Raw genomic sequence first — 13,828 nt, 5'->3', positions numbered from 1 at the left:
TAGTTATAAGTTCTTTTAATATTTCCATACACATTATATCTAAGAGAATTCTAGAAAATTGTAGTAATTTCAACACTACTCCTTAATGCGAATTTGTGACTCCAAACATAGCTCGAAGCTTTTCAAAACTTGGTCTCGACAACGCCTTTGTGAATAAGTCTGCAATTTGATCTTCTGTCTTGCAGTAGTCGAGGTTGATCTTTTTAGTTGCTTCAACTTCTCAAATAAAATGATACTTGATTGCTATATGTTTTGCTCTGCTGTGATGCACCGGATTCTTCGCCATTGCAATTACTGACTTGTTGTCGCAATTGACTGTAGTAGGTTCATCTTGTTTTTCTCCAATGTCCTCGTGTGAAGCCATATATTTTGCTTCTGCTGTTGACTGTGTAGCCGTAGCTTGATTCTTCGCTTCCCAGAAGAAAATTCTTGATTCGAGTGGGAAAGCATAGCCTGAGGTGGTTTTATGTCATCTAGTTTATGTTTCAGTGACATCAAATCTTTAGATGGTTTTCAAGAGTTTCTTAAACCTAATTTTTGCAAATGGTGGACCTTGAGTCCCATTACAATGCTATTAGTTATTTACATTCTAAAAGGGCTTACAATAATTTCACCAATCCTATAGCCAAGTATTCAATCCAAGAAAAGTAAAAATAAAAAGAAACTACATATATAATGGATATATATTATATATATAAAACCAGAATAGCACAACGTACACATACATATAACAGAGTCACATGATTATACAACAACAACACTATAGTCTAAAAACAACAACACATTCGACAGGTAGTAACTATTTCTTCAAACTAGCTCCCTTCGAAGGTTGTCTTTGGTGTCATACATTTTAACTTATACGTTTAATGTGCGAGACGTGACAAAAAGAACCCAACACACATGTTGCCAAAAGTAGTAATTGCATTGCATGCACCAGCTACCAAGCTTTATTTCCACATACTATAGTTGATTAACTAACTAGACCACAAGAGTACTGCGACAATACTGATCAAATGTTAATAATAAAGGGAACCTGCATAAACACAAACACAAAGTTAATATATTATATATTTTATTTTCAGTTTCTTTTGTTATTGTTTTTGCTAATGGACATGCAAAGCTTAATATATTTATGACCTTTCCACCAGTTTCCTCTTGAAGCACTTCCCGAATCACTACCATTTGAATCATCATCATCATCATCCTTATTTTTCTTGATCTGCAAAATCAGTTAACGGTGAACCTTAGCATATTTAATAACAGACTACCTCTATCGCACATGGTTCAAAATTTGTCATAAATAAACTCCGGCAAAATAATTCTGACTGTGTTTATTTTGTCACGATTGAACTGTGACTAACTTATACAGGAACTCCAAAAACTTGAGAGAACATCGAACAAAAGCATATGATAAAGTGGATGAGAATATAAGGGAGTTACAATATGGGGAGGTTGAGTGGTCCTGCAGGTTCTTGGAGAATTATAATTTTCTTGACCACCATAATAGATTGATGAGCTGTAGTAACTAGGCTCCACTGTCTCAGTTTGATAACTGGTATCACTAATAGTATTATTATTCTTGTTAGAGATGCCACCACTGTTTTCACCTTTGTTTGAGTAATTTCCTGAAACCAATCCAAACTCAAACTTTACTATAAAAAACCAAACATGAAAAAGCTATATGTTCCCTGTATATAGACAAGTTTTGAGGTTGGAGTTAACTCAAAATAGCATATCTATATTTTGTACTCAAACCAAGTCAAATTAGTATATGTTTAACGAACCTGATGCTCCATAATTATTGCTTCCCATGTCGTGCCTTGTTGAATCTCTCCTTCCAACCTAAAGTTAGAAAAGATTAGTATATGTTTATTTTTAAAAATTATTAATTTATAAGTATCAAACGTATGTTTACATTAAATATGTTATGAGAAAATACAAAAACATACTGCTATTAAAAATTAAATTTTAGAACAATAATTTACATTCATCTAACTCAATTAATATATATGAATTTTTGAACTATTTTATCCGTTCTTTTTATTATTCATTAGATGATATTATTTTTTAATAGATTTATGATTCATTTTGTTGGACAGTTTTTGTGATAAGTTAATTCAAGTAGTTTTTATTTTATCATTTTTTGTCACTTTTTTTTACATATTAATTGAAAAAAATTTAAAAACTAATTAAATATATATTTTATAAAATTTTATAATTATAAATTAATTCAACTATTAATTTTATTAAAATTACAAACTTAATCAATTAACTTATTTATTAATAAATATCAACAACTCGTTTATTTTAATAATAAAATATCAATAATGGTTAATATCAGGAATTGAATCCGGAATCTTTAAATTGCACCTATTTAACTCAATTAATAATCTAATAACAATCTAGAAAATCAAAAGCTAAAGTTAGCTTATGAATTATAGCAATTTTTTGGCAAACAAAGCTTAGATATAAACATCTTTCAATTCAAATTCAGATATTGATTTATTTAACTTATTTATTAATAAATATCAACTGCTGGTTTATATTAATGCATAAATATCAATAATTGTTAATATAGAAATTGAACCCAAAATCTTTAAATTACATCTATTTAACTCAATTATTTATAATTTTTAATAAAATTAATATTTGAATTACTTTATAATTATAAAATGTTATAAAAAATATATTTAATTAGTATTTAAATTTTTTTCAATTTAGAGCAAAAACTAATAGCCATGCTGAAAAAGTAAAATGAAAAAAAAAATGAAAAACTTTTAGAAAAATATATCCATGCATAGAAAAGAGTTATATAAGAGGGAGAAAAAATCATGCATACAGTGGATGGTGGTGGAAAAATGGAGCTAAAGATGCTGGTGGAAGAAGATGAAGTAGTGGAAGGATCTTTGGGACCAAAAAGATGATCGAAATTGGTAGGAGATGAGGAAGAACCAGCTCCTCCAACTTTCTTTTTGTTGTTCTTGTTCTCCATGTCTTTTGCTACAAAGTGTATGATTCACTACTACTATAATTAAGCTTTTTAAGTATTTTGAGTGCTTTTTATGAAAAGCAATTAACGAACAAAACAGGTTATGTAATAGAAAGAGTAAAGCTAAAGAACAAAACTAACGACTAAAAGATATTGTTGGATAAGGTTTGCATGGAAGAAGCAAACAAAGTAAAGAGAGAGCAGAAGGCAGAGAAAAAGGAGAGGAGAACACGTGATCGATAGAAGATGTGTGTGTGTGTGTGTTGGAACATGTAACGTATGAAGAGGTATTTATAAGCACACAGTATTGTAGAATGCCCCCTCCATCCATGTGCTCTCACTCGATTTCCATCCCTTTCCATTCTCTATGACACATGCTTGTCTTAATGGGACCCACATGGAAGTTATTCCCAAATCCCAATAATCCTTCTATGTCTCATGGTAGCTTTTCAATCTTTGACTTTTCTAGATTTTTTTTTTTTATTTTAAAAAAATTTAGCACAAGAAATTGAAAAGAGAGAATGATGTGAAAAGGAGACAAAGAGATATATTCCCTCGAGTTTTATTTATAAGAAAAAAGTATTTTTTTTAGATTTATGGAATAATTAATATATCTGATCTATGATACTGTTAAGATATTATATTACGGTTTACATATGATATATTGATTATTCAAATCTAAAATATAATTTTTTTTCTTATAAATATGATTTGAGGTAGTAATATATTTAGGTTTAATATATTTTTAGTCTTTTAATTTGGTTTAAGGTTTAATTTTAGTCTCTTAATTAATAAATATTCATATCTAATCTCTCAAAAATGATTTTATGAACAAACTTGATTGTTTTTGTTAAATTTTGAGGGGAAAAAATGTTAAATCGTGCATATGTGGCAGTGTAGTTGGTATTGTGTAATCTGACATTATTTTTTTTGTTTATATTGAAGTTATTATTAGTTTTACGCTTCCTAGCTTCGTAGTTTTTTATTAAAAAAATATTTGTGTCTCTCTCACAAACAATAAGGTGGCACAAGAGCAATTGTGATATACCTAGCAAGTAGCAATAACGACAACAAAAACTACACAACAAAACTGAAAATTCATCGTCATGCTTTGTTAGAGTCGCAGAGCATTGTTATCACATCACCCTAACCCTAATCTCACATTCACATCACCCTCTTTCCTTCTTCATCTTCTTCTCCAACCTTTTTCATCTTCTAACCAAAATTACTTTTACAGTCAACTACCTCATTCAAAATCTCACTTTAGCTCCATAAAACACTTTCAAATTTTCCACAAAAAGATTTTTACTTTAGATCCTCCGCCTGGAGGTTTACCTTAGCAACATCATCAGAAGATTCTTGGTGATGTTTCTTCTCTTCCTAAAGAGAGGACTCCAGCTTAGCAACCGGGCTATCCAAAGTTGAAGGAGAGTTGTGGATCTTCACATTTGGTAAAGATTAAGCATGTTTGACCTTCTTCTGCAAATTAGTCAATTCCTTCTAGTAAGTCGAGCAATTCAACTCCAAGACTTCAAATTTTCCCTTCTAAGTCTCTCTCTCCTTGGTTGGGTTTCCTAAAGACATGATATCCCCTCAGCCAGCAATAGCCATAGAGAACAAGGAAACGACATGATATGTACTAAGTATGACCTCGGAAAGAAGCTAGATCTTCTATGCCTCTAATAGGCTCTAAACCAAAGACAAATCCTTGATCGATACAACAATAGTGGCTTCCTCTGAGTTGCGAGAAATCCGAGAGGGCATAATGGATGTAAATCAGAGGAATGGAGTAATCACCCCTAAAGAAATGTCCCCGAACAAACAGGTATGGTTAGGAGAACCCTCTTCTAGATGGTAATGTTGGTCTTTATTCTATCCCCTCTTTGCTGGAATGGGAGACAATGGTGTATCTTCCACAACTAAAGTGGCTGCATCACTAGCAAGTTGGTCGACCCGAGAGGCATCAACAATAATTTCGGTGGTCGGTATAAAAGTAGTGGTCATAGGAGGGGGTGTCATAACCCGACCAAGATGACTAGTCTTGATACCTTGAGCATTGGCAAATTGGTATACCAACATTAATTTGTCCATGTTATATGTAAGGTACAATCGCACATGTTAGAAAAACTATGGGACTCCGTTTCCACCAAATGTTTCCCTCCCCTCTGTGTGACTGGCCGCATTCATGTTGTCATAAATATCAATTCGCTTTTCCATCTAATCAGGGAAAGGAAATTCACCAGGGCCAAACCCTTCGTCATAGCCAATTCCCTGAAGTCAGGAACATAAATCCTTCTTCATCGATACCTCGCCGGGGGAAAGAGGACCTAACTTGATGCGATAGAAATTGACAATAATTAAGGAATCTACTTTTACAGGAATAATAAGTTTCACCTGGAGAGTAGCAAAAGGCGAGACGGTCCTCCGGAGTGAGGGGTTTCACCAACAAGTAGCGCCTTAGAAAATTGCCCTATTCCTTGGTGAAAGAAATGAACCAAGGATCATCTGGGTGGAAAGTGATAAACCCTTAGTCATGGGTGTCTTCCTGAGAGGTGTGAACCATATAGAACAGGTCGAAGAACATTCTAAAGGAAGGATTTCAATACTTATGCTCAACATAAAACTAGAACGCCCTCATATAAGCCTAGGCCCTGGATGAAGCTAAGAAAGGGAAACCTTAAAGTGCTTTAGGACGACCACCTCGAAGTTAGAGAAAGATAGTCGCAATCTTATCCTGATGAACAAGCATGCATAAAGCATGATTGAGTAGTCGTCAAAGGAATTTCATAGCCTTTCTTTTGAACCCACAAAGAGGACCGGTCAATCAAAAGGGTCTCCGACCATGATATCAACATCATTTATATCCTATTTAGTATTCAGAATGGACGGGATCCCCACCACTTATATAGTCACCCAACCGTACTTAACCGCGTCGACCGACTTCACCAGCGTCACTCCCCTCCAGGACAGTTTATCAATTTTAAAATTCTCGCGGGGCTTGATCCAATAGATTACAACTGACATACTCCGACACTCCAAGTGAGCCATAATTTCTACGTCACTAGGTTTACAAGTGTTGGTTCTCTTGTAAACCTAAACGAAATCGCTAGCACGTTCTCTCATCATCCTAGCCGCCTGTATTTATGTTTCGGTCAGAATGGGAGGGGGCATGAGGACCTCAGTGTGATCCTTTTTACCATTATCATATAACAAAAGAGCATAGAAAGAATCCAGCGAAGAAGCTCTCTCATCGAGTGAGTTATAAACTTCCCTTTCTGAATTAGAATCATCGATCAAGGACACAACTTCGTGGACCATGTAATCTTGAGTAAGGGAAGGGGAATGTCAATCAGGAGCTACCCTCATTCCCGCAGCAGAAGAAACACTACTTTTAGAATCACTATCTAAGCGAATATGGTTATTGTAACACCCTAACCCCATATTTTAGTTTTTAATTGATAAAAATATACATAGGATGTTACTTCACAAAAACTTTCATACATAAACAAGCAATTCAATAATTCACAGTGGAAGATAAACGAAAATATGGCATAAGTCGGAATAAAACAATTATGAAAATCTCTATAAAAGAGAGTTACAACTCATACGTAAAAATACAAACGTCTAAAACCTTAATGCTACAGACCAAAGCATTTATTCGACTAATTAAAGAAAACAATATATGCTAAGAGGGCTTTGAAGCTATATCACAATCATTACATCTATCACTCCTGCTGATTATCTATACAACATTATGCAAAGTCAATCCAACAAAATAAATAAGGGGTGAGAATACTCTTACAAGTTATAACAGTGAAATTTAGCAACATGATGATAAACGAATATAAAAGTAAGACTAATACACAAACACACACACACACTAATACAAACACATATATCATTCTCAACATATGCAATGTTATAACGCACCAACTTCATCATCTATATGCATGTGTACCAAGTTTTTATGGATATCAGAGGTATGTTATTGATTTCTTCTACTATCTTCGGTCCCTCACCTGAACCGACGATCCCCACCAAATAGATCTGAGAGCCGCCTTTGATCTCTTAACTAGACCAACGATCCCACCAAATAGATCTGAGGCCACCAAATGGACCAAAGTCCCACCTAACTCCAATGTATATGCATGAATGAAAATGCAAGTAGTCAAACAATATAGTTCACCCAAACAAATATAATTCACCCAAGGTTATTTAATCACTTATTCACCGAAAATAGGTTATGAGTACGACCCATATATCACCAATACAAAGCTCCAAAAGTAATCACCAGTTTCCATAATGTTTTAATTCCAGTACTCCAAAATGTCACAAATTATTTCCGTTCTATTATATTTTCAAATGAAAACTATAATAATTTTATTTTATTCAGAAAAAGAAATTAGTCTCAAAATAATACAATTTATCTTCAGTATTACACGAAAGTCAAAGAAAAAACACTGGAACTCAAAAAATGACAACGCGCTCGAAAAACACCAAAAAAAATTCGTGATTCCCCGACTTTCAATTTTGCTGATTTCTGCCGTTTTTCGCGATTTTCAATTTCCACGGACTTTCGATTTTCTCTGAGTTTTCAACTTTTCGATTTCTGTGATTTTTTAGACTTTTCGATTCTGTCATGCAATTCCGTTCGGGAAAAATAAATTTCTAACAAAAAAGTGATTTTTACAAAAAAAAAGAAGAAGTGATTTCTTACAGAAAAAGTGATTATTTATAGAAAAGTGATTCTTTACAACGAATTTTTGGTATTTTCCAAAAAAGAACATTTTTCTATAATCAACAAAAAATTTACAGTACTATAATCACCAATTTCATCGTACGGTGACCAAGAGGAATTTTCTTAAAGTCCCATTTGGTCACCCAAATTTTTCATTGATAAACTTATTGATCAACAAAAGTGATCAAATGAGATTTATCTCATTTGGTCATAGATCGTAACAAGGATTAATGCCAAAAACCAACACAATCATACATATATAACATGTTGGTCACCCAAAATTTTCATCGATAAACTTATTGATCAACAAAAGTGATCAAATGAGATTTATCGCATTTGGTCATAGATCGTAACGACAATAAATACCAAAAGCCAACACAGTCATGCATATATAACATGGATTATAACAAAGTTCTTAATATAAACACTTCTGAGATATTATCATAGATCGATAACCAAAGGGTTTAGGAGAACCCCATTTGGGAAAAATACAGAGATGCAGAAAACAATATATAGAAACGATGAGTACAAAAAAATAGGGTAAAAAATGCATACCATTGACGCTGATGAGAGAGTAAGGGAACCCCCATCATCCTACTGCCCAAATATCCACCTTATAGTAAGTAATTCCCCTTACCTTAATCAAAGTTTTTTCACAAAATCTTGTCGTTCCTACTGCTCTCTTTCCAAAGCTCCCTTTTTCGCTATCAGATGCTTTATTTTTCTGAAATTTGGGATTTTCTTATAGTGACCTAGCTCTCACGCTTCTTTTAAAATTTATAGTCCCAAATCTCATTCGGATACTTCATCCCCTACTTACTCCCACACCCCAAATATTCCCGTTAATTTTTTTTTAAAATTAAAACAATTTGTTTCTTTATATATATATATATATATATATATATATATATATATATATATATATATATATATATATATATATATATATATATATATATATATATATATAATTATTTTAAAAATATTCCAATTATATAAATATTTCGATTAAATAATTATTTAATTAAAATCTATAATTAAATTTAAAAAATCTAATTATTTCTATTATTATTAAATCATTTAAATTAACTAATAATCAATAATATCCAAAAACTTCTAATTTTTAAACTCTACCCTCTCAAGTCAACTATTTTGGTAATTATTTAGTTACCAAGATACTCTTATAACATCCAAACCATCATAATAACACAATTAATCAAAATAAATCATACCACACACAATAAATAAATATCCTAATATTTAATTAAAATACTAAAATAAAATAGGGATGTTACAACTCTCCCGCACTTAAAAAGATTTTCGTTCTCGAAAATTACCTAACGAAAATACCTCTGGATATGATTCCTTCATCCGACTCTCCAACTCCCAAGTCATACTACCTCCAACAGGTCCTCCCCCAAACAATCTTCACAAGAATAATCTCTTTGCCACATAGTTGCATCACTTTTCTATCCTCAATTCGAACATGTGATGTCTCAATAGTTAGATTCTCCTGAACATGCACATCATCCATTTGGATTACGTGAGGTGGGTCATGAACATACTTCCGGAGCTGTGACACATGGGAAACATCATGCAAATTCGAGAGAGATGGGGGTAAATCCATACGGTAGGAAACAACTCCAATCCTCTGAGTAATCTGATATGGTCCAATGAAGCAAGGAGTAATCTTTTTAGACTTTAGGGCATGACCAACACCGATCATAGGGGTGACTCTAAAAAAAACATGATCACCTTCGTGAAACTCAAGATCTTTCATTTGCTTGTCGTGATAAGTCTTATGGAGGGTCCTACACATCCAGAATCATACCAACATAAGGGGGTCCTACACCTCCTACCATAAAAATCCTCAAAAGGTGCCATGTCGATACTAGAATGATAGTTGTTATTATATGTGAACTCAATCAGTAATGAGTAAGTGTCCTAAGAATTGTCTTGCTCCAGAACACAAGACCTCAACAAATCCTCCAGAGGCTGAATAATATTCTTGGTCTGGCCATCGATCTATGGGTGATAGGCAGAACTCAACCTCAGTCTAGTATACAGAGCTTCCTGTAAGCTCCCCTAAAATCTAGAAGTGAACCTCAGATCTTGGTCGGAAATTATACTTGACAGAATTCCATACAACTTCACAACAATACTAATGTATATCTCAGCCAATCTTTGTAATGAAAAACTGATCTTAATCGGTATAAATTGAGTCAATTTAGTCATCCTATCAACAATCACCCAAATCAAATCACTTCTCCTTGGAGTATTTGGCAACCCAGTCACAAATCCATTGAGATACTGTCCCATTTTCATTCAGGTATATCCAACGATTGCATCAAACCAGACGGCTTATGATGCTCAATCTTCGACTTCTGACAAGTTAAGCAAGCATAAACAAACTGATCAATATCTCGCATCATACCCTACCACCAAAACATCTTCTTTAGATCCTAGTACATCTTAGTAGCCCCAGGATGAATACTCAAGCTACTTATATGACTTTCCTCAAGAATCATACGCTTAAAGTCCGACATATCAAGTATGCATACTTTATTCTGAAATTTCAACACACCATTCTCATCAACTGTAAAATCCTCATCTCCATTCTGACCAACGAAAGATAGTCGATCAACCAAGTTCATGTACAACTTCAAACCTTCTTTGATATTATAGAGGAAACCACTGGTAAGCTTCAACATACCTAATCTCACACTACTAGGAGTCACCTTGCATACTAAGCTCATATCTCTGAATTGTTCTATCAAGTCAAGTTCTCTCACCATTATAGTTGACATGTGCAACAATTTCTGACTCAAAGCATTGACTACAACATTGGCTTCACCAGGGTGGTAATTCAGACCAAAGTCGTAGTCCTTCAAGAACTATAACCATCTCCTCTACCTCATATTAAGCTCCTTCTGGTCAAAAAGATATTTTAGTCTTTTATGATCACTGAATACTTCGAACCTAGAACCATACAAGTAATGTCTCCAAATATTCAATACAAAAACCACCACCGCCAACTCTAAGTCATGTGTAGGATAGTTTTTCTCATGAACCCTTAGCTTTCGGGAAGTAGAATCCACTACTTTGCTACTCTGCATAAGTACTTTGACTAAACCCATCTTGGATCTGTCACAATATACTATAAATGGTTCATCTGTATCAGGTAAAGTCAAAATTGGTGCAGTCTTCAACCACTTCTTCAGTTCTCTGAAACTTTTCTCACACTGAATATTCCACAAAAGTGCTTGGCCCTTTCGGGTCAACTGAGTCAAAGGTAAAGCTAGCTTGTAAAAACCCTCGAAGTATCTCCTGTAGTAACCGGCTAGTCCAAAGAAACTCATAATCTGAGTAACTGTCTTCGGAGCTTCCCACTATAATAATGCATCTACTTTCGAAGGATCCACCGCTATACCACCAATGTAAATTAAATGACCCAAGAAACTAACTCCATGTAACCAGAATTCACATTTAGATAGCTTGGCAAACAATTGTTTCTCTTTCAGAACTTGAAGCACAATACAGAGATGCTCTACATGATCCTCTTCTAACTTGTAATATATTAGGATGTCATCGATGAAAACCACAACAAACTTATCCAGATAAGGATGGAAAGTGTTGTTCATATATTCCATAAACACACCAGGGGAATTAGAAACTCTGAACAACATCACTGAGTATTCATAATGACCATACCGAGTTCTAAAAGCAGTCTTCAAGATATCTTCATCTTTCACCTAGGTCTGGTGATAGCCCAATCTCAAATCTATGTTGTTGAAAACACATGCTCCAACCAATTGGTCCATAAGATCATCGATTTTGGGAAGAGGATATTTATTCTTAATAATGACTTTGTTTAGCTGGTGATAGTCGACGCACAATCTCATACTTCAGTCCTTCTTCTTAACAAACAACACTAGGGCTCCCCAAGGAGATACACTTGGTCTAATAAATTTTTTCTCAAGAAAGTCTTTTAATTGTTTCTTTAATTCATTCAATTCGGATGGAGATATTCTATAAGGTTTCATTGATACATGTATGGTGCATGAAAGTAGATAAAAAGAAAACTCAACTTCTCTCTCTAGCGGTAGATCAATTATATCTTCTAGAAATACTTTTGGAAATTCTTACACCACAGGTTGATCAACCATTGATGTCTTGCTCCCTATTTGTAAAGAAGAAAAAATCGAAAAAACTTGGGCTTCATCTTTCAAGAATTCTCTCATCTAATTGGCTGATATGAATAAAGGATCTTTCTCTTCCACAAACTCAGGAAATAACACTGCCTTGGAATAATAGTTGATATACATACGGTTGAACTCTAGCTAGTTCATCCCCATAATAACATTAAGTTGACTCAATGGTAAGAAGAACAAGTCAATACCAAAGTCCATACCATATATCGTCAGAGGGAAATTCAAACAAATCGAATAAGTAGTCACCGACCCATTAGCTGGAGTGTCAATTATCATACCTCCGCCCATAGGGGACACAATGAGATTTAATCTTTTCACACAATCAACATATACAAAAGAATGAGTAGCACTCGTATCAATGATAGTAATCAAGGGAGTACCATTAATAAAGCATGTAGCTCATATAAGATTATAGGACTTTGAGGCCTCTGCACCACTGAGAGAAAAAATGTTTCCTCCAGCTTTGACATCATGCATCTTCTTAGGTTTCTAGAAGTTGGTACTGATGTGACCAGTCTCTCCATAGTTATTGAAAACCACTGTAGAATTCTTACACTCATTAGCCTTATGCCCAACTTTCCCAAATTTTTAACATGTCACCATAGTACACTCTGAAATATGATGGCCAAGAACACCACATTTGAAGCACTTGATCGGATTAGCAACACCTCCCCCACTTTGAGTTTTCCCACCATTATTCTTCTACTGAAACTCTTGTTTACCTTCACCATCAGAAATAACATAAGGCTTCCCGTGATTCTGATTACCAATTCTTTTGTCACTGAAACTCTTGTAATGGGAGGATCTAGCACGATTGTTTTCATCATAGATACGACACTTGTTAACCAACACGGAGAACTGAAGAATTTCCTGATACCCAATGAATTGCTTAATCTATGGGCGCAACCTATTCTCAAACTTGATACACTTAGAAGTTTCAGCCTCCTCCCCATTATAGTGAGGACAAAACCTAGATAATTCCTCAAACTTGGCAGCATATACTGCAACAATCATATTTCCTTGCTTAAATTCAAGAAATTCCACCTCTTTCTTGCCACGCACATCATCCGAGAAATATTTTTCCAAGAATGATCCGTTAAATACATCCCAAGTAATATATGTACCATTATCCCCAAACCTCTGTCTAGCATTATCCCACCAATACTCTTCTTCTTCAGACATCATATAAGCACCATAAAGAATCTTATGAGCATCTGCACATGCCATCACTCGGAAGATTTTCTCGATCTCCTACAACCAAATCTATGCACCTTCTGGATCATGCCTTACTTTGAAGGTTGGTGTATTTTTCCTCAGAAACCTGTTCAGTCCACGGGATCCAACATTTTCGATATGTGGTTTCTGCTAAGCTTGCAACACTTTAGCCAAGACTGTCAAGGCATTAGTAATAGCACAATCATTTCTTTCAGTCATTCCTCTGTATATCAACAAACAACTATTAGAAAGAACATTATATCCACATCGTTCACACATATCTCGTACACCAGGAATAATAAAAATCACAAAAAACATGGTCGGACAGACCAACCTGCTATGATACCACTATGTAGCACCCTAACCCTAGATGTTAATTTTAAATTGATAAAAACATACATATGATGTTACTTCACCAAAACTTTCATACATAAACAAGAAATTCAATAATTCATAGTGGAATATAAACGAAAACCTGCCATAAGTCTGAATAAAACAATTCTGAAAAACTCCACAAAAGAGAGTTTCAACTCATAATATAAAAATACAAGCGCCCAAAACTCCGATGTTACAAACCAGAGAATTTATTCAAATAATTAAAGAAAACAATAAATTCTAAGAGGGCTTCGAAGCCATCTCACGATCATCACATCTATCACCCCATCTGATTACATG

General features: G+C 34.2%; 2 protein-coding genes across 2 annotated transcripts; both read right to left on the bottom strand.

The window, feature by feature from the left end:
• Positions 1-669: 669 nt before the first annotated feature.
• On the bottom strand, positions 670-3,260 carry LOC127083902 (uncharacterized). The gene is made up of 5 exons (XM_051024266.1): positions 2,840-3,260; positions 1,785-1,842; positions 1,441-1,625; positions 1,138-1,219; positions 670-1,033 (listed from the first exon to the last, which is right to left on the bottom strand). The coding sequence occupies exons 1-5, from the start codon at positions 2,990-2,992 to the stop codon at positions 1,017-1,019; spliced, it is 495 nt and encodes a 164-aa protein (XP_050880223.1). The 5' UTR covers positions 2,993-3,260; the 3' UTR covers positions 670-1,016.
• Positions 3,261-9,123: 5,863 nt separating this feature from the next.
• LOC127080211 (uncharacterized) lies at positions 9,124-10,046 on the bottom strand. The gene is made up of 2 exons (XM_051020540.1): positions 9,832-10,046; positions 9,124-9,538 (listed from the first exon to the last, which is right to left on the bottom strand). Exons 1-2 carry the CDS (start codon positions 10,044-10,046, stop codon positions 9,124-9,126), a joined length of 630 nt encoding a protein of 209 aa, XP_050876497.1.
• Positions 10,047-13,828: the final 3,782 nt, after the last annotated feature.

Source organism: Lathyrus oleraceus, chromosome 5, assembly GCF_024323335.1.
Source record: "Lathyrus oleraceus cultivar Zhongwan6 chromosome 5, CAAS_Psat_ZW6_1.0, whole genome shotgun sequence".
Taxonomy (NCBI): Eukaryota; Viridiplantae; Streptophyta; class Magnoliopsida; order Fabales; family Fabaceae; genus Lathyrus; species Lathyrus oleraceus.
This window is presented reverse-complemented; position numbering and strand designations above follow the sequence as displayed.